The sequence below is a fragment of the Eptatretus burgeri genome, unplaced genomic scaffold, assembly GCF_056783735.1.
Source record: "Eptatretus burgeri isolate ZD-2024b unplaced genomic scaffold, Ebu_testis_v1 Ebu_testis_scaffold_3164, whole genome shotgun sequence".
Classification (NCBI taxonomy): Eukaryota; Metazoa; Chordata; class Myxini; order Myxiniformes; family Myxinidae; genus Eptatretus; species Eptatretus burgeri.
The window spans coordinates 98,748-123,066 of NW_028225112.1; the positions used below are offsets into that span (position 1 = coordinate 98,748).

At 45.0% G+C, this 24,319-nt stretch overlaps 1 protein-coding gene across 18 annotated transcripts in view; it reads left to right on the top strand.

The window, feature by feature from the left end:
- DNAH3 (dynein axonemal heavy chain 3) overlaps positions 1 to 24,319 on the top strand; it is a 126,982-nt gene that overhangs the window by 68,904 nt on the left and 33,759 nt on the right. For 14 of the 18 annotated variants that reach the window (XM_085868523.1, XM_085868513.1, XM_085868505.1 and 11 more), the window contains 18 exons: positions 2,653 to 2,766; positions 2,872 to 3,048; positions 3,573 to 3,664; positions 3,822 to 4,041; positions 4,487 to 4,672; positions 4,865 to 4,976; positions 6,814 to 7,055; positions 8,364 to 8,464; positions 8,615 to 8,720; positions 9,228 to 9,357; positions 10,232 to 10,468; positions 12,782 to 12,885; positions 12,971 to 13,265; positions 13,902 to 14,081; positions 14,208 to 14,331; positions 14,688 to 14,844; positions 15,678 to 15,821; positions 15,915 to 16,070. In XM_085868523.1, coding sequence (XP_085724649.1) covers positions 2,653 to 2,766; positions 2,872 to 3,048; positions 3,573 to 3,664; positions 3,822 to 4,041; positions 4,487 to 4,672; positions 4,865 to 4,976; positions 6,814 to 7,055; positions 8,364 to 8,464; positions 8,615 to 8,720; positions 9,228 to 9,357; positions 10,232 to 10,468; positions 12,782 to 12,885; positions 12,971 to 13,265; positions 13,902 to 14,081; positions 14,208 to 14,331; positions 14,688 to 14,844; positions 15,678 to 15,821; positions 15,915 to 16,070 — 2,877 coding nt within the window. The remainder of the gene's footprint in view (positions 1 to 2,652; positions 2,767 to 2,871; positions 3,049 to 3,572; positions 3,665 to 3,821; positions 4,042 to 4,486; positions 4,673 to 4,864; positions 4,977 to 6,813; positions 7,056 to 8,363; positions 8,465 to 8,614; positions 8,721 to 9,227; positions 9,358 to 10,231; positions 10,469 to 12,781; positions 12,886 to 12,970; positions 13,266 to 13,901; positions 14,082 to 14,207; positions 14,332 to 14,687; positions 14,845 to 15,677; positions 15,822 to 15,914; positions 16,071 to 24,319) is intronic. The other 4 variants (XM_085868507.1, XM_085868512.1, XM_085868515.1 and 1 more) reach the window with 4 other exon arrangements.

Sequence of the window (24,319 nt, forward strand, 5' to 3'; positions counted from 1 at the left end):
TTGGCGGACCTTGAGCGCCCTGTGGAAATGTGGTGGGGACAAATCGCAGAGAGAACAGGGGGGGCAAGGCTGGAGAGGAGTCGGAAGAAGACAGAAAGACCACCGACCAACCTGCGGTGATTGAGTGAGAGGCCCAAAGACTCAGCTTCATTGCGGGAGATGCCGATGATCTTAAATGCCCTGGTTTCGACAGCGTTAAGCCGAGAAAGGTGGGAGGCAGGAGCACCAGCCCAGAGGGGAGAGCAGTACTCCATCAGGCTACGGACAAAAGCTTTGTAAGTGGTCAGGAGCTCAAGAGGGCCGAGGAAGGACTTAGCACGACGGAGGATTCCCAGTCTGCGACTGGCTTTTGAGGCGAGGTTGGAAATGTGACTTTCCCAGGAAAGGTCATGGCAGATAGTGAGACCTAGAAGCTTGAAAGAAAAGACTTCTTCCAGAGGATTGTTGAGAAAGTGGATGGGGGGGTTTTGTAAACGGTCCTTTCGAAGAGACATAGTGAGAGTGTGAGATTTGTCTGGATTGAAAGACATGTTCCACGTGTTGGACCAGTTTGTGATTTTATCCAGATCTGCAGTGAGCGAAAAAGCTGCTGCTTGCCGGTCTGAGGGATGACAGATGGTACGGCAGAGGGTGGAGTCATCGGCAAAGAGAAATAGAGGATTTTCCAGAGAGTCCGAGAGATCATTGATGAAAACCAGAAAAAGAACAGGGCCCAGAACGCTACCTTGAGGAACTCCAGCCTGCACAGGAAGAAGGGATGAAAGAACTCCATTTAGGGCCACACGTTGACTGCGACAGGAGAGGAAGTCTGCGAGCCATGAGTGGAGATGGCCTTGAATACCATGGGAAGAGAGTTTGGTGAGTAGGGCAGGGTGCCAGACTGTGTCAAAAGCACGTGATATGTCCAGGGATACGGCTCGGATTTCCTGTCTGGCATTGAGGACCTCCATCCATTGATGGGAGAGCAGTAGCAGCATATCCAGGGTAGAGTGACCTGGTCTGAAACCAAATTGATGATTGGAAATCAAGCCATTGGAGAAGAGGAAGGATTTCATGTCTGAAGCGATGATGGATTCCATAACCTTGCTGATGATTGGGAGAAGGCTGATTGGTCTGTAGTTATAGGGATCTGTTTTTGCACCTTTTTTATGCAGGGCAGTGATGTTAGCAGATTTCCAAGCAGATGGCAGATGACCTTGGGCAAATGAGAGGGTGAATATAACAGAGAGAGGGTGAGCAAGAGCTGAAGAGCAGGCTTTGAGGACACGTGGGCTGATGCCGTCTGGACCGGTTGCAGAATCTGACTCGAGGTTTGAAAGCAAGCTCTCCACCTTGTCAGGAGAAAAGGATACAGAGTCCAGGGACAGTTGGGTGCGACTGGGTAAAGTGGGTAGAGATAGTGATGGGTTTAGGACACAAGATTTAGCTGCAAACACCGAGTTTAGACATTCAGCTTTATCACGTGTGGAATCAGCAGTGCGGCCATTTGAGGTAAGGGAGGGGATGGAGGGGGAACATACACCAGAAACAGATTTGATTAAATGCCACCAGGATTTTGAGGAGGGAGAGAGGTTTGAGAGTTCAGACTTGAGATGAGAAAGATGTTGTTTTCTGGCTCTCCTGAGGGTAGATACACACTTGTTCCGAGCTTTGTGGAAAGAACTGAGATTGCCCTCAGTTGGGTTTGCTTTCCATGAGGCAAAGGCAAGTTGTTTCAGGACAACTGCCTCGCCACAAGCTTCAGTAAACCAAGGGCGGCAGGAAGGGTAGGACAACTGAACACGAGAGGGGATAAATCTGTGCATGAGGGAGAGCAAGTTTCTTTGAAAGAATTCCCAGGATGCCCAGGCTTGGCACCCGGTCATCACTACCAGCAGTTATAAAGTGGCAGTAAATTGATGACCGAACACACCAGTACACAAACGCCACCCAAAGTACACCACACAAAAACCGCACAAATTAAGTTATGGCGATGGTCTGCAATCTCCGATTGCTCTTTCTCGTTAACTTTTCAGCGGTGCCATTTATATTATTCTATGACAGCAGGAACCCTTTTGAATAAAGTGTGATGGACACGTATGGACAGGCGCTTGTCCTTGTAGTAATATATCGATTAGTAATAATTGATAGATGGCCTTTCAAAGTCATACTGTGACCTTCGAATTCCTGAGCTATCTGGAGTTTCAATCATCCACACAACCATCCACACAATCATCCACATCCACATCCACACAATCATCCACACAACCATCCACACAATCATCCACATCCACACAACCATCCACACAATCATCCACATCCACACAACCATCCACATCCACACAATCATCCACATCCACACAATCATCCACATCCACACAATCATCCACATCCACACAATCATCCACACAATCATCCACACAATCATCCACATCCACACAATCATCCACATCCACACAATCATCCACACAACCATCCACACAATCATCCACACAATCATCCACATCCACACAATCATCCACACAACCATCCACACAATCATCCACATCCACACAATCATCCACATCCACACAATCATCCACACAAACATCCACATCCACACAGTTTGTCATCACCATGTGTTTGTAACCCCCCCACCCCCCATCGCACATCACAAACTTAATTGTTTCGCAGTGCGTCGTTTTCAATTGCTCCGATGGTCTCGACTACAAAGCAATGGGGAAATTCTTCAAAGGCCTCGCACAAGCTGGTGCCTGGGCCTGCTTCGATGAGTTCAACCGCATTGAGGTACGTGAGTGAGAAACGCCAACATCGGTCCGTCCGGCCAATTTCAATCCGTCCTGCAGAGAGTGAAGTCGGTGGGGGTCACAAGGTTCTCCAACGGCGTTGCAGGTCGAGGTGTTGTCGGTCATCGCGCAGCAGATCTTGAGCATCCAGCAGGCGATCGCGCGCAACCTGAGATGCTTCGTCTTCGAGGGGACGGAACTGCTGCTCGATCGGACGTGTGCGGTCTTCATCACGATGAACCCTGGATACGCCGGTCGAGCCGAGCTCCCGGACAACCTCAAGGTCAGCACTTGCGCAGATGCTGACCGCATGGACGGATTGATTTGTTTAATTTTTTTCGTCTCTGATACGTACTTAAGTGGAGATTAAGTTCGGATGACAGTGCAGATGACTGTCTATCTGTGTATCTCAGTTAGCGCATCACAAAGTTTTTTTCCGGCTTCAACAAAACTTGGAGGAATCTAAATTCACCTGGATGTTCAGAAGGGTAATGTAGATATGTCCAGAAGAACAGTCAGACATTGCACGGCACCACATACAAACCAGCACGAATTGGACCTCCTACACTGGGCTCCACAACTACCAAAAACTAACGGTCGGTTCTTGAAGCCTGGCATCTACTGTAGATGGACGAGTTGTGTTTGTCTGCCATAGTCATCAAAATGTTCATCCTGCACGAGCACGTGTTCCACCACGATTGACTCAAAATGAGAAATATTTATAAAAAAAAAATTATGGTCTTCAAACAGAACAAGCAGTTTTATGTTCGCGGAAGGAAGGATCGACTGCGCTTCCTTCTTTTTCAGGTTCTCTTCCGAACGGTGGCCATGATGGTGCCAGATTATGGTCTCATTGGAGAAATATCCCTCTACTCGATGGGCTTCATCGACTCGAGAAGGTACAGTGACCTGATCGACTGAGTGTGTCATTATTGAATTGAGCTTGAGGCACATTGAAGTACCACCTGTGCTTTACCTGTGATTGTACCGCTTCGTATTCGAGGACATTTATCGATTTCCACTGATCAGTGTGATTGTGGTGATGCCTCCTGGTAGCCTCGCCCAAAAGATCGTGGCAACGTACCGGCTGTGTTCCGAGCAGCTCTCATCGCAGCATCACTACGACTACGGGATGCGCGCCGTCAAGTCCGTGCTGACTGCTGCCGGGAACCTGAAGCTGCGCTTTCCGCAGGAGGATGAGAGCGTTTTGCTCCTTCGTGCCATCATGGATGTGAACCTGGCAAAGTTTCTCGCGCAAGACGTTCCGCTCTTTCAGGTACCTTCACGTACCTCATGGGAACGGGACGATGGATGCTCCGATTATACAGGGAATCAAAACGAGCGAAACTGCAACCGGTCCTCGAAAGATTTTGTCACCTCGTTTTATTTAATTAGCCAAATGTTTTTGTTTTGTATCAGATTATGGATGCAGTACTGGCCACAAAAAGAGGAACCGATGAACCCACGAAGAGCTAATATTATATCGACACTCACCACTGGGTGACCGGTTTATGGCACCCCAAGGGTGGACCTCTTACAGAGTCTTGTCTGAACCTGTCACTGTCTGCCTGTGTGGGACAGGGTCATGAATGTTCTCCCCCTTCAGATGTTGGCTGCGGAGCGGAGCGTACCTTCAGATCCCGAGATCCACCTGCACCTGTTTCTGTTATCTCTGCTGTTCTGGGGTTTTCTATCCTATCACCTTATTGTGCCCCTCCCAGCAAGAAGAGCTGTGGATGGAGCAAATATGGCTGCACATTGTCTCCACGCAGGGAATCATCTCCGATCTCTTTCCTGGTGTCGTTCTTCCCAAGCCGGACTATGAACTCTTCCTGCGCACTCTGCGGGAGAATATCAAGAAAATGAAGCTGCAGCCAGTTCCTTGGTTTATTGAGAAGGTCATTCAGGTCAGAGGTGGTGGTCAGAGGTCATCGCAATGTTTCTTCCCGTCGTCCATTCTTCCTCCAAGTGTCCCTTCGCTGTGTCCTCTATCCCACTGTGTTCACGCATATTGATGACTTTGCTTATTCACGACAATCTTGATGATTTACCACGATCCACCGAAAATGCTTTCGCGTGACACGAGAGTGCCCGTGCAGATCTACGAGATGATGCTCGTGCGCCATGGTTTCATGATCGTTGGAGACCCAATGGGAGGCAAGACGTGTGCATACAAAGCGCTGGCTGCTACATTGGGAGATCTTTCTGCCGGTATGAATCTCCTGTTTGACATATCCCACCAACCCCCCCCCCCCCATGCATGGTCTTGTGTCGTCTTAAAACCGCAAAGGAAGTGCAGTGTGCTTGTTAGTGGTTCACAGCCACGAGCGAGGTGAGGAAGGGCAAAAGAGACGATGTACAGACGCGGTTGCAGCGGGTACAACAGATGGAGACGTGCGATAAGGGAGTGAACGAACAGGAAAAGGAGAGAGCGGAGGGAACGAACAGGGAAGGAAATACAGTAACCTGCAAGTAAGAGGGCTTCATGAACGATGTGGGGCTATTGGGGGTAGAAAATATCCTGGGTCGACATGATGAAGGACCGCATGATATTGTGGTGCAACACCAACCTTTGGAGCCCCTGGAGAAGAGTGGGATCCAAGCGCCCCTGGAAGGGGGGTACTGTACACAATTGGAAGTAAAGAGGAACAAGAGCACAAATCGATTTGCAGTACGTGCCCCGTACCGATGTGATACAAATCCAAAAAGGGCATCACTGAAAAATGTACGAAAAGCACTGAAACTCGAACTTGTTCTGTAACTTATCATAATATTGTCACGTACCAAGTTTAAGTTGAATACGTTCAAGGGTTATGGGGGAAAAAGTCTGAAAAAAAAACACAGGTGGGATGGACAGACGGACGGACGGCAAACCCATACTCCCCTACCGGTCATCCACAATGACCGTGGTGAGGAATATGTCGGGGAAACTGTGACGAATCGAAATTCACGTTGGATGAGCCCAAAAGGGTCATGCCGAGAGGTACGGCAGAACAGTCAGACATTGCACGGCACCGTATACAAAGCGGCACAAATTGGACCACTTCTACTGGGATCCACAACTACGATAACATTGTAGCAAAGCATGTATTGATTAATACTGATAATATTGACAACAATAATAACAGCAGTGTCATTTGGCAAAAAATAATGACGAACATTTAATCCCCCGCCCTTGCCCCAAAGCACACCATTTGTCTCGGCAAGAAGGGCAAGCTAATCCTCAAGCAGTTGAGCAGGCGGGGATGCTACAAGGCTGTGAAGACCAATGAAAATTTGATCCAATGGACCGAACATGAACAAAAGAAGAGGGACATGGTTTAACCGGTGAAACAATTGATCTCCGAACCTAGTACAACGCATGAACAGACATCAACAAGGGGACGGGTTAAAACCAAGCTGACGGACAAGGAAAGCTCACCCGTTCACCACCCAACCATTCGAGCATGCACATGACAGGGCAAACATGAATACTGGCTTTACTACTCGAGCACATCATCACAGTGCTGGAACGGAACGAACAGTCACCCAATGGCGACGGCACGACCTTCCTTGTTGAAACACAAAAATAAGGGTTTTGTGCTTCCGCACGCGATCAGAAGTGGGGGCGATGGTGGTGCATAGAAAGCGGATCGGTGTGCTCGCTCGTTCTCCTTTGGCTTGATAAAGCTTGTGGGTCGGAAGTGAAACGTCACCTGAGGCTGACCCGACTCGCTCCTGGTCGGACGAACTCGGAGAGTGGAGATCAGTTCAATTCATCGGTTGGGTGTGCTTCTGTTTTCTTTTCCGACAGGTACTCCGATGTGCATTGACTGCCATATGCATATAAATATAGATGTACTGCACAGATAGTGTGGATGTGCTTGTGCGCTTTATAATTTCTTCCGAAGGCATAAAGTTTGAAGCGGTGTTGTCCAAGGCTCGTGTGGACCCATCGGTGCCGGTTTTGGGTACCATAGTGTCATCCCACGTGGAGATCACCTTTAAATGTGGACTCCTTGAAATGTTGCCACCGTCTGTTTTCTCTTCCACCCCCCGGACGGTGCAGCACAAACGATGGATGAACTCGCCGTTGAGTATCGTATCATCAACCCCAAGGCCATCACCTTGGGCCAACTGTACGGCTGCTTTGATCCGGTCAGTTATGAATGGAAGAACGGCGTCCTCTCGAACACCTTCCGAGAGCAGGCGGCTTCCACGGGTCGGTTTCGCCGTTGGATCATCTTCGATGGGCCTGTGGATGCCGTCTGGATTGAAAACCTCAACACTGTTTTGGATGACAACAAGAAGGTAGTTTTGTTTGGCATTTGGATGATGGGATAAGGAATGTGCATGATGGTGTTGAAGGAAGGGCTGAAGGGGGTAACTGGAGGAACACAATAAAAACATGGATCCTGAAAACCGTGCAAAACCCTCCGGCCCTGTGTCGGGTTCGAGCCGTGCCGAGACTGGCAGTCTCAAGGACTTGAACCTGTCATCTCTCTCGTCGACGCATCACCACCCGGCGCAAGCATCGCGTGGGGACGGAGTTCTCTCGGTGTTGTGGCCTCTATCCCAGTCTTTAGTCCGTGTGGGTGATTGAGCGAGAAGGTTTTTTTTTTGTGTGCGTAGTCCCTGCAGAAACCTGGGGGGCGGGGGGAGAAAGCATGGAAGACCATACGTAGAAGATAGTGAAACCACCGACGTGACTGTGATGGCGAAGCGATAGGTCCAGAGACTCAGCTTCATCACGGGAGATTCAATTAATATTGAAGGCCTTGGTTTCTCAGTTGTCAAGCCGAGCAAGATGTGAGGCAGGAGAGCCAGGTCAGAGGGGAGAGCAGTTCTCCATCAAGCTGCGGATGAAGGCCTTGTCGGTGGATAGGAAGGATTTCAGGTGTGCCAAGAAGGACTATGTACGACGGAGGATGCCTAGTCGGCAGCTGGCGAGAGGATCCCGTTGAAAGCTGCAGGCTGAATGCGAAAGTTGAAGAAGTCGGTGATGCATGAGAGGAGGTGGCCATAGAAGCCACCAACAGAGAGGTTGGAGATCGAGCTGGGGGTGTCAGACTACATGAAGTAGTCGTGAAAATTGTCTGAACGTTTTCACAGCCCATGACGGCTGTTCAGCTGTTTCCTCATCCACCATACCCATTCCAAGTGTTATCCTGCTCTCTTGATGCAGATTCTTCCTTTTCCCTTCTTTCCGCACACTCTGATCATTTCTTCTGGATAATTTTGAGACTCTCGCTCAGCATTTGTCGTCCCACTCTCCAGTGACTCCTGTTGTGAACATCTCGTTGTGCAAAAAGGCTCTCTTAGCCCCACGTAAATGATCTTGTGCTCCACAATGCATTGCCTCCCAAAATGGAAGCGAAGTTGAAGCAGCTTCGGTCGGGATTCAGACCCAGGAACAGAGATGTTGGCTTGCAATTCTTCCGGCTTTCCTTGCTGTGCCATTTTTAAACAATCAATCGTCTGCCCTTTTAGTCTTGAGAACCATTTATACGGACAGTACACGAAGAACGTCGGACGCAAGTCGTGTGCGAATGAATGGTTTTGGTACTCATTGTCCTTAGCCGTCGCGTCCTCCTCTTCCGCTGCTTGTTTTCTTTGTAGCTATGCCTGATGAGTGGCGAGATCATTCAGATGAGCAGCACGATGAGCTTGATCTTCGAGCCAGCCGACCTCGAGCAAGCCTCTCCAGCGACCGTTAGCAGGTACGGCTGCGTTGGCCCATCTCCAGTGTGGCCCCCTCGTCCGGTACTTTATCCTTCCTTCGCAGATGTTTTTCTCTTTTAGTTACGAACTGATGTTCAAGACACCGTTGCAGTTTCGTTTCGGTGTAAGTATTCTCAGCCATTTTGCAGATGTGGAATGATCTACATGGAACCTCATCAGCTGGGCTGGAGACCGCTCAAGGAATCCTACGTCGATACTCTGCCCAGCACTTTGGCGTCAGAACATCTCGAGTTGGTACTTGATATGAAAATTCTCTCAACACTCGTTTCTCTTGAGCTCGTGGCCGCCTCGGTGAAAACACACGCACACGAACGGGCGCTTCTCCTTTCGTCAATAGATGCAAAAATCGAGTATAATTACCTCCGTTTTTGGGAGGCAATGCAAACATCTCGTGTAATTACCTCCGTTCACCTTCGGTTAAGTTTTCATCCCTATCCGTCTGTTTGTTTGTTTGTTTGTTTGTGAGAAAGATATCTCAAGAAGTTGTGGACGGATTCGGATCAAAGGGATCAGGTGTCCGATCAAAGCGGGACATGTCTTGTTACCCGCTCATCACTGCCAGCAGTTATAAAGTGGCAGTTGTAATTATGTCTCTTATTAATTACGTAACACACCAGTAAACAAATGGCAAACAAAATACTCCACACAAAACAAGTTGTGGAAATTATCTGCAATCCCTGATTGATCTTTCTCGTTATTCCTGACTCGGTACGTGTGTGTACACCGTCTCACGCGTGACAGGTGGATGACCTATTCTTCTGGCTCATGGATCCGTGTCTCAAGTTTGTCCTCACGGAGTGTCGGTCACTGGTGGTGACGTCCTCAATCCACCTGGTACACTCACACATGCGTCTGTTCACCTCCCAGCTCGGTGAGAATCATCCACCTTCATCGGGTCTCGAAGTATCCACCTTCGTGTGTGCGTGCGTCCGTCCGTGCATGTGTTGAATTATTTTGTGTCCACATCTGTCTTTACCATTTAATTTTATTTTAAGTGTTTTACTGTTATTATTATTATTATTATTATTATTATTACGAGTTGTGTTTTTGTATAAATACCTTTTTGATTCATTCTTATTGCGAGTAATTGATTCACTCGCAGAGCCCATCCGTCGCTTCGCTGATGGACCAATTAGTCGTCTTATTTGCCAAATTTTTTAGTTGAGGAGAAAGGAAAGGAAGACGAATGTACCTGTGCATGGAGTGCTGTCCTGTTCTGTGAACATTTCTCAGCTCGGGTGTTGAGGCCAAGCTGGATGCAAGACCGTTTCATCGATTGGTACAAGATTTGAGGTTCAACTTACCCCAATAGCCATCTCTTTGGAAGGGGGATCATCATAAGAGACATTATTATTAAGGGGGTGAAAACAGAGGAAAAAGGGGTACCCATTGGTTTATTTATTTGATTTGACTGTGTAAGGTCTCACCTGAGGCCTTGAGACCTTTAAAGCTTTCACGGTCAATGTGTTTCTGGGTTGTTATTTGAGATATTTTTGTTGTTGTAATGAACACATTTATTTTTTGTGCTCAGGTGTTGTCCACCTGTTTTAGTCTGCCCTCTAAATTGCTTGGTTTATTTGAGTCACTGTTTGGTTACCTGCTCAGTGGTGTAACATTGGTCGAGGAGGCAGAGCTTGGCTGTTCTCCTCCGGAAGTTTTGACTTCGACCCCCAATGGTCCGCAAGCCGCCTCCGCTGTCGTTCACGTGACCGTGTGTGAGTTTACCTGTGTGCGCGTGTGTGCAGGTGAAATAGCGACGGCCGGGTCGGACGGACGGCCGGCCTTACCGGTGCAGCAGGTAGCCATGTGGTTGCAGGGCGCGTTCCTGTTCAGCCTCGTTTGGAGTGTCGGAGCCACCATCACCGCTGAGAGTCGCAAAAGGTTCGATGTGTTCTACCGCAGTCTGCTGCTCAACCAGGACAACAACAACCCCAGGCCAAGTAGCGTGAACATCTCAAAGGGCAACACCTTTCCTGAAAGCGGTAAAGATGGCCGTCACAGTGTGAATCTCGTACCTTTTACGTTTGATGGCTCCACGACCCGAAACGTGACGTTTGACGGGTTTCTTCGGTTCCGGCTGTTGTTGTTTCCATGAAACGAGTATCGTTTTGTTTTTGAATACCTTGTACATGGAACCACAAGCCTTGACAAAAAAAACCAGAAAGGATAATTAAATTTAAAAAAACAACAACCTCCCGGTGTTGCACCATGGTCCACTCTTGGTGATTGGTACCCATTGTTTCTTTGCTCAAGCACAGACGGCTCAACAGGAACTACGGAGCGAAGAGTTGTGGGTGTTCAAGATGCTGATTCCATGTCGAATCATCCCAACCATCATTGTAACGATGTTGAACGATCCGGTCCTCATGGTGTCTTTGCAAAACTCAACATCCCCGGTTAACGATCCACGACGGTTGACCACAACTCATATCAAGAGATACGTCACATGCGCTACAGAGTTCCGGAAATCTCGAACATGCTCCAGATTTTATGAAGAGTGCACGAGTCGTTTATTTGCACGATTACACCTCAATTGTGATCGTACTTATTCTTCATTCGTCCCATTCCATGCAGTCGATGTGATGAACCCGGTCCAGGTAGTCAATGCCATGCACCCGGTCCAGGTAGTCAATGCCATGCACCCGTTCGAGGTAGTCAATGCCATGCACCCGGTCCAGGTAGTCAATGCCATGCACCCGTTCGAGGTAGTCAATGCCATTCACCCGGTCCAGGTAGTCAATGCCATGCACCCGGTCCAGGTAGTCAATGCCATGCACCCTGTCCAGGTAGTCAATGCCATGCACCCAGTCCAGGTAGTCAATGCTATGCACCCGGTCCAGGTTGTCAATGCCATGCACCCGGTCCAGGTAGTCAATGCTATGCACCCGGTCCAGGTAGTCAATGCCATACACCCAGTCCAGGTAGTCAATGCCATACACCCAGTCCAGGTAGTCAATGCCATGCACCTGGTCCAGGTAGTCAATGCCATGCACCCGGTCCAGGTAGTCAATGCCATGCACCGGGTCTTGGTAGTCAATGCCATGCACCCGTTCGAGGTAGTCAATGCCATGCACCCGGTCCAGGTAGTCAATGCCATGCACCCGGTCCAGGTAGTCAATGCCATGCACCCGGTCCAGGTAGTCAATGCCATGCACCCGGTCCAGGTAGTCAATGCCATGCACCCGGTCCAGGTAGTCAATGCCATGCACCCTGTCCAGGTAGTCAATGCCATGCACCCGGTCCAAGTAGTTAATGCCATGCACCCAGTCCAGGTAGTCAATGCCATGCACCCAATCCAGGTAGTCAATGCCATGCACCCTGTCCAGGTAGTCAATGCCATGCACCCGGTCCAAGTAGTTAATGCCATGCACCCAGTCCAGGTAGTCAATGCCATGCACCCAATCCAGGTAGTCAATGCCATGCACCCAGTCCAGGTTGTGCATGTCGTTCACCCAGTCCGTGTGCTCCTCAATTAGTACAAGACTTAATTGTACTTGTGCATTCTCAAAATAATTAGGTTTTATTTATCCACCGACAAGGCCTTCATCCACAGCTTGATGGAGTACTGCTCTCCTCCTTTGAGCTGGTGCTCCTGCCTCACACCTTGCTCACCTTGACGCCGTGGAAACCAAGGCCTTCTCGGTCATTAGAATCTACTGCGATGAAGTTGAGTCGATGAACCCGTCGCTTCACCATCACAAGACATGTCAGTGGTTTCTCCGTCTTCTTCCGCCTCCTTTCTGGTCTTGTACCCTCTGTTCTAACTGTGTTTTTTCTCCTCCAGGTTTCTACATGGTGCACACGGTCCACCATCCTCTCATAAAAACTACCTCAATCCCGGCTCACCGATCACCTCCACTCATTCGTTTTCTGTTTTTTTTCCCCCGCCTGTGGAGCAAACTTCCACATCCTCCTCAACCTCGTTCCTCTCTCCAGGTCTTCAAGATGGCAGCTGTTCATCACCATCTCAGATCGTCCCCAATCCAAAACCTTGATCTTTTCTACCTCTGTTAGTAAACCCTCCCCCATCTACTTCGAAGTTTCCTGTTTTTCCTTCATGAGAGTCTTGTGCACTCCATGCATCCTTTCCTGTCCCCTATTTATCCCCTACTCCCATTATTTTGTCCTTCAACCCTGCCGTTAATTTTGTTTTGCCTGTTTTTAGAATTAGAAGCATGTTTAGTGTGGAATATCATTTTTGGGGAATTTTTATTTTTTTAATGGTCTCACCTAAATTGTCCTGATCGAAAAGGTAAGAGAAACAATTTCACCTTTTTGTCACGTCACGTCCGCAGGCACGGTGTACGATTACTACTTCATGAGACGCGGCGACGGCCGGTGGAACCACTGGACGAGCTCCATCGGCAACGAGGAGGCTGTGATTGCAGCAAGTGCCAAGGTAGAGCACTATTTTGAAATCCAGCGAAGTTTCCTTCCCCATGAATCCTCCAACAGTGAACCGAAGCATGCGCCTCGGTTGGCAGGTTTCAGATGTGATCGTCCCGACGTTGGAGACGGCGCGACAAGCGTTCTTCCTGAACTCGCTCATCTCGAGCTCCGTGCCCCTCCTGTTCGTCGGCCCCACCGGCACAGGCAAGTCAGCGCTCGTGAACAGCCTTCTCCTGCGTCTTCCCCGAGATCGCTACGCCGCGAGCACCCTCAACTTCTCAGCTCGCACATCAGCCGCGCAGACGCAGGATGTCGTGGTGTCGCGCCTGGACAGGCGGCGCAAGGATGTGTACGGGCCACCGACGGGCCGCAAGGCTGTCCTGTTCGTCGGTGGGTTTCTAATCAATCGAAACACGGACATCACACACAACTCAATGACTGACTAACTATAACGAACCCCTTATAATATTATAATAACGCGAATAATGGTTTCATTTTTCAGCCGCGTCTCGCGTCGCGAACGTGGTGGCTCTAAGAGAGCTCGGCGTTGTTCTTCTTCTTCTGGTGAAGACAAAACCTTTATGACTCGGCTCTTTTATATACAGGATCCGGATCTCATTAAATATTAAACACTTGTGCACATCCTCACATTGACGGTGCCTTTTGAGAGCGTCTATCATGAACTTTTAAATATATTCGGACATTTGCTTTAAAGTTTCAAAAAGTTCACGTTACTATTTAAAGATTATTCCATTTAATGCATTGTAATTTCGTAAATACATTATTTATTTCGTAAATACGTAAATACACTATGACGGGTCTCGCTATTGGCTTAATCAAGGCACGTGACGAAATATCGGAAGTTGTTGTTGTTTTTTGGGGGTTTTTTTGTTTGTTTTTTTTCTTCCTTGTTCTTGTTCTTCTTCTGGTGAAGACAAAACCTTTAGGACGCGGCTCTTGGACACATTTGTCCTTGTTTTGTTAAATACTGCATTCACCATGGATACCGGGATTGTCGTGTGTCAGATGACTTGAATATGCCAGCCAAAGAGGTGTATGGAGCCCAGCCACCCATTGAGCTGCTCCGCCAGTGGGTGGACCACGGTCACTGGTACGACCTAAAAGACACATCACGCCTCGATATCGAGGACGTCGTCCTCGTGTCGGCAATGGGACCTCCTGGAGGAGGCCGCAGCAACATCACGGGTACGCGAGAGGATGGCGTTTTGCGTGGACCGGCCCGTCCTGGATGCGTCTTAGTGGAAATCTGCAGAACTTTGGGCAAATGTATCGTCTGAATCAGGAAGTTTTTTTTAATGTTTGCACCTGCAGGACGCTTTGTCCGCCACCTCAACATTATCTCCATCGACTCGTTTGACGACGACACGATGACCAAGATCTTTGGCAGCATCGCTGACCGGCACTTCAGCAAAGGTTTTGGCGGTTCCTTTTTAAGGTGCAGTTTCTTGGTTGGTTGGTTTATTTATTTATTTATTTACTTGCACGTTTTCACAATTTGTTTTTCATGAATATCATGGATCAGATGTCGAGGAGGGACGGCTTGCACTTTGTGCTCCGACCCTTCGTTGTTCGACGGAGTGGCGACGTAGTTACGTACGTTGGGAAGAATGTGTAAATGGATAAAATTGATATTGAGATCAGAAGGAAGATAATAAGAGGGAAAACTTGGGGGGTGATGTGGAGGTGAGGAGGTATGAGCAGTCAGGGGATGGGAGGAAATGAGACCCGATGGGTTTTCCTGACAAGTCGGTGTAAATAATGAATAGTTTGATTGACAATGCATTTGTCCAGGTTTGGAAAAATGATGATCCAGGCCACGTTGGCCGTTTACAAGGCAACGATGGAAACCTTTCTCCCGACACCGTCAAAGTCCCACTACATCTTCAATTTGAGAGACTTCGCACGCGTCGTCCACGGGGTGTTGCTCTGCCCGGCCTCGCACTTACAGGTGACCTTGAGGAACGCCTCGTGTGCTCCGTGTCCACCCAAGGAGGATGATATCACGTGTGCGCAGGCTTTGGACCCGAATCAGGGTCCACTCGGTTGAGGCTCCATGTGCATGACCCCTTGAACGATGCTCAACATGTAACCCATTGTTGTCCACCCGATGGAGCTCAACAAGTGGTTCCTGATTGCGGCGAAGTTGTTTAAAAAAAAATAAAAAAATTGGAGACGGAGTCAAGGCTCGTCGAAGAGCTGGCACAGTGGACGGATGAGGACGCAGCAGAACAGAAGGACCAGCAGAACAAACACTACCAGCGGGGGTGAAGGATAAAATCTAGGGAGACCTGGCCAAATAAGGGAAGTGCGGAGGAGAGGGGGGAAGTGTGTGGTGGACAAGATGGATACAGAAGCCAAACTCTCAGGAAGGAAAAACTGGAAAATTTGGAAGGAGATTGGATTGGGGAGGGGTGGAGGTTAACGGGGCGAGAAAAGATCATGGTTTTAGGTTGTGGACGATCTGAGATGGTGGTGAACAGCTGGATTGAAGGAAGAACGAGATTGAAGAGGATGTGGCCTCATTTTTGGTCTTTGCTTGTCCAATCAGATCCTTGCCACAAGCCTGCAGGGTTCTGGGTTTGTCGAATTGGCTGAGCTTCTGTTTTATAATCCGGAGATTACAGGTTCACATCCTGTTGGGAAGGAAACGGCTTTGCCTCACCGTCCTCCTCGAGGGATGGAACCGCTAGTTGTGGATGTTGAACGTCTCTCTGACCGACCAAGCTTCGGAACGGATGTTGAGCCCGAATCAAACCCCAAGCATCTTGTTTTTACCCCCAGGATGGTGACAAACTGATTCGCCTATGGATCCATGAGGTGTACCGGGTTTTCTACGACCGCCTCGTTGACCGTGAGGACCAGCAGGCTTTCTTCAACATCGTCTGTGAAACGACCACTGGATACCTCGACCAAAGTGTGCACAAGGTTCGACGACGTTGATGGACACCCGATAAATACCACCAATGATGAAGTGCAGTTGGAGTTTTACAAGATTCTTTTAACTTGCTGTGACCTCAGGTTCTCGGACATCTCACTCCCATTGGTAAGGTCACGGACGAGGACGTCCGTGCCTTGTTCTTCGGTGACTATCTCAAGCCAGGTGGACACCCCCGTGTCTACGATGAAGTTCGTGACCTGGAGGAGCTCACCTCCGTCATGCAGTGTTATCTCGAGGTACGGAACTTCCATCCGGTTTAATATGATTACGACCGCACGCCCTACGATGGAACAACAGTCACATTTCAAGAACTGGGAATTCCGATATATGTAATCCAATCATTATTTACAGGTATGTTCCAAGTTCACTGTTCAGTGAACGTTTCACTCCATTTCGTGGAGGCAGGTGTGTTTAATCGCAACATTGACTGTGACGTCACACGAATTTTGACCGATCATGGGATATGACGCGGCTGACTCCCACCTGGAAAATTTAGGGAAGTTGCATTTGCTGCCAACTGGTGCAGTTTTGAGCCACGGATGGAAAATTAAAAATGACTTTCTTTACCTTTAAGGAGTTTGTCGGGATCGTGTTACTTATTACAGAACTTTATACACAAGAACACACCAAAGATCAACAACTTTTCTAAAATCCTCAATTTTCATTCTATTGACCCAAACATTTGAATCTGAGTTGCATATTTGGTCGATGAATTCAACCACCGATTGTTTTTGAGGTCATCATTGACCAAAAGATCAACAACTTAGGTGATATTTCTAAAATCTTCAATTTTCATCTGACTTGAAATTTTAAGAGGATTTATGTTTGAGGTCACTGAATTCGACCAACCAATCATTTTTGAGGTCAACATGGACCAAAAAGTCAACAACTCCTGTGGAATTTCTAAATGCCTCAATTTTCCTCCCATTGACTGGAAATTTGAAGAGGATTTGCATTTCAGGCGTCGAAGAATTCAGTTCACACTTCCACATCGGTCACTGAATTAAATGAAAAAAATATATTTGAGGTTAACATCGGCCGAAAAGTCAACATAGGCCAAAAGGTCAACATCGGTCGAAAAGTCAACATAGACCAAATTTCTAAAATTGGCAATTTTCATCCAATTGACTTGAAGTTTGAAGAGCATTTGCACTTTTGGTCGTTGACTTCAACCATCAATTATTTTGAAAGTCAAATGAGTTTGATGGATTTCACAAGGATCGTGCCTCGCACGGCATCTTTCTTATTTGTTTGTCTGTTTGTGAACAAAATATCTCAAAAGGTTGTGCTTGGATTCGGACGAAATTTGGCGCAGATCTTGGTGATGTGACACCGCCGAAACAGTTAGATTTTGATGAAGATCCGGATCTGGATTCTAAAATTTTTAAAGTGATTTTTCAATATTGAGAGATCGTGCTGAAACGCTATATATATATATATATTTATATCTATATATATATCTGTATAAATATATATATATATATATATATATGTATATATATATATATATATATATATATATATATATATATATATATGTATATATAACAGTATATCTCAAAAAGTTGTTAACAGATTAAGATGAATGTTGGTGGGTAGGTGGGGTATGTAGCAATGAACAATTGATTCGATTTTGGTGAAGATCAAATCGGGATCTGGATCCAAGAATTATTAAAAGTGATTCCTCAAAATTGAGAAATTGGGATAAAACGATATATATATATATATAACAGTATATCTCAAAAGTTGTTGACAGATTCGGATGAATCTTGGTGGGTAGGTTGGGTATGTAGCAAGGAACAATTGATTCGATTTTGGTGAAGATCGAATCAGGATCTGGATCCGACGATTTCAAACGTGATTCCTCACCATTGAGAGATCGGGAAAAAACGATATATAACAGGATATCTCAAAATTTTTCGACAGATTCGGATAAATGTTGGTGGGTAGGTTGGGTATGTAGCAAGCAACAATTGATTCGATTTTGGTGAAGATCGAATCCGGATCTGGATCCGAGAAGTTTTTTAAGTGATTCCTCACCATTGAGAGATCGGGCTAAAACAATATATAGAACAGGATATCTCAAAAAGTTGTTGACAGATTCGAATGAATCTTGGTGGGTAGGTTGGGTATGTAGCAAAGAACAATTTCTTCGATTTTGGTGAAGATCGAATCAGGATCTGGATCTGACAATTTTAAACGTGATTCCTCACCATTGAGAGATCGGGCAAAAACGATAAATAACAGGATATCTCAAAAGTTTTCGACAGATTCGGATGAATCTTGGTGGGTAGGTTGGGTATGTAGCAAGGAACAATTGATTCGATTTTGGTAAATATCGAATCCGGATCTGGATCCGAGAACTTTTTCAGTGATTCCTCACCATTGAGAAATTGGGATAAAACGATATAGATATAACAGGATATCTCAAAAAGTTGTCGACAGATTAGGATGAATGTTGATGGGTAGGTTGGGTATGTAGCAAGGAACAATTGATTCGATTTTGGTGAAGATCGAATCTGGATCTGAATCCGAGAAGTTTTTTAAGTGATTCCTCACCATTGAGAGATCGGGCTAAAACAATATATATAACAGAATATCTCAAAAAGTTGTGGACAGATTCGGATGAATGTTGGTGGGGAGGTTGGGTATGCAGCAAGGAACAATTGATTCGATTTTGGTGAAGATCGAATCCGGATCTGGATCCAAGATTTTTTTAAAGTGATTCCTCACCATTGAAAGATCAGGAAAAAATGATGTATAACAGTATATCTCAAAAAGTTGTTGACAGATTCGAATGAATGTTGGTGGGTAGGTTGGGTATGCAGCAAGGAACAATTGATTCGATTTTGGTGAAGATCGAATCCGAATCTCAATCCGATAATTTTTTTAAGTGATTCCTCGCCATTGATAGATCGGGCTAAAACAATATATATATATATATATATATATATATATATATATATATATATATATATATATATATATATATATATATATATATATATATATATATATATATATATATATAACATGATATCTCAAAAAGTTGGGGACAGATTCGGATGAATGTTGATGGGAGGTTGGGTATGCAGCAAGGAACAATTTCTTCGATTTTGGTGAAGATCGAATCCGGAACTGTATCCGAGAAGTTTTTTAAGTGATTCCTCACCATTGAGAGATCGGGAAAAAATGATATATAACAGGATATCTCAAAAGTTTTCGACAGATTCGGATGAATCTTGGTGGGTAGGTTGGGTATGTAGCAAGGAACAATTGATTCGATTTTGGTAAATATCGAATCCGGATCTGGATCCGAGAATTTTTTAAGTGATGCCTCACCATTGAGAAATTGGGATAAAACGATATAGATATTACAGGATATCTCAAAAAGTTGTCGACAGATTAGGATGAATGTGGGTGGGTAGGTTCGGTATGTAGCAAGGAACAATTGATTCGATTTTGGTGAAGATCGAATCCGGATCTGGACCCGAGAAGTTTTTTAAGTGATACCTCACCATTGAGAGATCGGGCTAAAACAATATATATAACAGGATATCTCAAAAAGTTGGGGAAATATTCGGATGAATGTTGGTGGGTAGGTTGGGTATGCAGCAAGGAACAATTGATTCGATTTTGGTGAAGATCGAATCCGGATCTGGATCCGATAATTTTTTAAAGTGATTCCTCACCATTGAGAGATCGGGCTAAAATGATATATATAACAGGATATCTCAAAAAGTTGAGGACAGATTCGGATGAATATTGGTGGGTAGGTTGGGTATGTTGCAAAGAACAATTTCTTCGATTTTGGTGAGATCGAATCCGGATCTGGATCCGATAATTTTTTTAAGTGATTCCTCACCATTGAGAGATCAGGAAAAAATGATGTATAACAGGATATCAAAAAGTTGTTGACAGATTTGAATGAATCTTAGTGGGTAGGTTGGGTATGTAGAAAGGAACAATTAATTCGATGTTGGTGAAGATCGAATCTGGATCAGAGAATTTTTAAAAGTGATTCCTCACGATTGAGAGATCGGGCTAAAACCATATATATAACAGTATATCTGAAAAAGGTTGTCGATAAATTCGGATGAATGTTAGTGGGTAGGTTGGGTATGCAGCAAGGAACAATTGATTCGATTTTGGTGAAGATCGAATCTGGATCAGAGAATTTTTAAAAGTGATTCCTCACCATTGAGAGATCGGGCGAAAACGATATATAACAGGATATCTCAAAAAGTTGGGGACAGATTCGGATGAATGTTGTTGGGTAGGTGGGGTATGTAGCATCGAACAATTGATTGGATTTTGGTAAATATCGAATCCGGATCTGGATCCGATTATTTTTTTAAAGTGATTCCTCACCATTGAGAGATCAGGAAAAAAATCATGTATAACAGGATATCTCAAAAAGTTGTTGACAGATTCGAATGAATGTTGGTGGGTAGATTGGGTATGTAGCAAGGAACAATTGATTCGATTTTGGTGAAGATCGAATCTGGATCAGAGAATTTTTAAAAGTGATTTGATACACTGCCAATTTTGCAGGTTTTCCCACTGACAAAGCACGTAGAGGTCTGTAATTTTTATCATAGATACACTTCAACTGTGAAAGACGGAATCGAAAACAAAAATCCTGAAAATCACATTGTATGATTTTTAAATAATTAATTTGCATTTTATTGCATGAAATAAGTATTTGATCACCGACCAACCAGTAAGAATTCCGGCTCTCACAGACCTGTTAGTTTTGTCTTTAATAAGCCCTCCCATTCTCCACTCATTACCTGTATTAACTGCACCTGTTTGAACTCGTTATCTGCATAAAAGGCAGCTGTCCACACTCAATCAATCAGACTCCAACCTCTCCACAATGGGCAAGACCAGAGAGCTGTTTAAGGACATCAGGGACAAAATTGTGGACTTGCACAAGGCTGGGATGGGCTGCAGGACAATAGGCAAGCAGCTTGGTGCGAAGGCAACAACTGTTGGCGCAATTATTAGAAAATGGAAGAAGTTCAAGATAACAGTCAATCTCCCTTGGTCTTGGGCTCCATGCAAGATCTCACCTCGTGGAGCCTCAATGATCATGAGAAAGGTGAGGGATCAGCCCAGAACTACACGGCAGGACCTGGTCAATGACCTGAAAAGAGCAGGGACCACAGTATCAAAGTAAACCATAAGTAACACACTACGCCGTCATGGATTAAAATCCTGCAGCGCACGCAAGGTCCCTCTGCTCAAGCCAGCGCATGTCCAGGCCCGTCTGAAGTTTGCCAATGACCATCTGGATGATCCAGAGGAGGAATGGGAGAAGGTCATGTGGTCTGATGAGACCAAAATAGAGCTTTTTGGTTTAAACGCCACTCGCCGTGTTTGGAGGAAGAAGAAGGATGAGTACAACCTCAAGAACACCATCCCAACCGTGAAGCATGGAGGTGGAAACATCATTCTTTGGGGATGCTTTTCTGCAAAGGGGGCAGGACGACTGCACCGTATTGAGGGGAGGATGGATGGGGCCATGTATCGCGAGATCTTGGCCAACAACCTCCTTCCCTCAACAAGAGCATTGAAGATGGGGCGTGGCTGGGTCTTCCAGCATGACAACGACCCGAAACATACAGCCAGGGCAACTCCGAAAGAAGCATCTCAAGGTCCTAGAGTGGCCGAGCCAGTCTCCAGACCTGAACCAATAGAAAATCTTTGGAGGGAGCTGAAAGTCTGTGTTGCCCAGCGACAGCCCCGAAACCTGAAGGATCTGGAGAAGATCTGTATGGAGGACTGGGCCAAAATCCTTGCTGCAGTCTGTGCAAACCTGGTTAAGAACTACAGGAAACGTCTGATCTCTGTAATTGCAAACAAAGGTTTCTGTACCAAATATTAAGTTCTGTTTTCCTGATTTATCAAATACTTATTTCATGCAATGAGATGCAAATTAATTATTTAAAAATCATACGATGTGATTTTCAGGATTTTGTTTTAGATTCCGTCTTTCACAGTTGAAGTGTACCTATAATAAAAATTACAGATCTCTACGTGCTTTGTAAGTGGGAAAACCTGCAAAATCGGCAGTGTATCAAATACTTGTTTTCCCCACTGTATATATGTGCATATATACATATATATATATATATATATATATATATATATATATATATATATATATATATATATATATATATATATATATATATATATATATATATATATATATATATATATATATATATTCCAATCATTATTTGCAGGTATGTCCCCAGTTCACTGTTCAGTGAACGTTTCACTCTATTTCGTGGAGGCAGGTGTGTTTCATCGCAACATTGACTGTGACGTCACACGCATTTTGACCGATCATGGGATATGACGCGGCTGACTCTCACCTGGAAAATTTAGGGAAGTTGCATTTGCTGCCAACTGGTGCAGTTTTGAGCCACGGATGGAAAATGAAAAATGCCTTTCTTTACCTTTCAGGAGTTTGTCGGGATCGCGTTACTTATTACAGAACTTTATACACAAGAACACACCAAAGATCAACAACTTTTCTAAAATCCTCAATTTTCATTCTATTGACCCAAACATTTGAATCTGAGTTGCATAATTGGTCGATGAATTCAACCACTAATTGTTTTTGAGGTCATCATTGGTCAAAAGATCAACAACTTAGGTGAGATTTCTAAAATCTTCAATTTTCATCTGACTTGAAATTTTAAGAGGATTTATGTTTTAGGTCACTGAATTCGACCAACCAATCATTTTTGAGGTCAACATGGACCAAAAGGTCAACAACTCCTGTGGAATTTCTAAATGCCTCAATTTTCCTCCCATTTACTGGAAATTTGAAGAGGATTTGCATTTCAGGCGTCGAAGAATTCAGCTCACACTTCCACATCAGTCACTGAATTAAATGAAAAAATATATTTGAGGTCAACAACGGCCGAAAAGTCAACATAGGCCAAAAGGTCAACATCGGTCGAAAAGTCAACATGGACCAAATTTCTAAAATTGGCAATTTTCATCCAATTGACTTGAAGTTTGAAGAGGATTTGCACTTTTGGTCATTGACTTCAACCACCAATTATTTTGAAAGTCAAATTAGTTTGATGGATTTCACAAGGATCGTGCTTCGCACGGCATCTTTCTTATTTGTTTGTCTGTTTGTGAACAAAATATCTCAAAAGGTTGTGCTTGGATTCGGACGAAATTTGGCGCAGATCTTGGTGATGTGACACTGCCGAAACAGTTAGATTTGATGACGATCCGGATCTGGATTCGAGAATTTTAAAAGTGATTTTTCAACATGGAGAGATCGGGAAAAAACGATATATAACAGGATATCTCAAAAAGTTGTTGACAGATTCGAATGAATCTTGGTGGGTAGGTTGGGTATGTAGCAGAGAAAATTGATTCGATTTTGGTGAAGATCGAATCGGGATGTGGATCCCAGAATTTTTAAAAGTGATTTCTCACCATTGAGAGATCGGAAAAAAACGATATATAACAGGATATCTCAAAAAGTTGTTGACAGATTCAGATGAATCTTGGTGAGTAGGTTGGGTATGTAGCATGGGACAATTGATTCGATTTTTGTGAAGATTGAATCAGGATCTGGATCCGAGAATTTTTAAAAGTGATTCCTCACCATTGAGAAATTGGGATAAAACGATATATATATAACAGGATATCTCAAAAAGTTGTTGACAGATTCGGATGAATCTTAGGGAGTAGGTTGGGTATGTAGCAAGGAACAATTGATTCGATTTTGGTGAAGATCGAATCCGGATCTGGATCCGATAATTTTTTTAAGTGATTCCTCACCATTGAGAGATCGGGCGAAAATGATATATATAACAGGATATCTCAAAAAGTTGTTGACAGATTCGGATGAATCTTGGGGAGTAGGTTGGGTATGTAGCAAGGAACAATTTCTTCGATTTTGGTGAAGATCGAATCTGGATCAGAGAATTTTAAAAAGTGATTCCTCACGATTGAGAGATTGGGCTAAAACCATATATATAACAGTGTATCTGAAAAAGTTGTCGACAGATTCGGATGAATCTTGGTGGGTAGGTTGGGTATGTAGCAAGGAACAATTGATTCGATTTTGGTAAATATCGAATCGGGATGTGGATCCGAGAACTTTTTAAGTGATTCCTCACCATTGAGAAATTGGGATAAAACGATATAGATATAACAGGATATCTCAAAAAGTTGTCGACAGATTAGGATGAATCTTTGGTAGGTATGTTGATTATGTAGCAAGGAACAATTGATTCGATTTTGGTAAATATCGAATCCGGATCTGGATCCGAGAATTTTTTTAAGTGATTCCTCACCATTGAGAGATCGGGCTAAAATTATATATATAATAGGATATCTCAAAAAGTTGTTGACAGATTCGGATGAATCTTGGGGAGTAGGTTGGGTATGTAGCAAGGAACAATTGATTCGATTTTGGTGAAGATCGAATCCGGATCTGGAT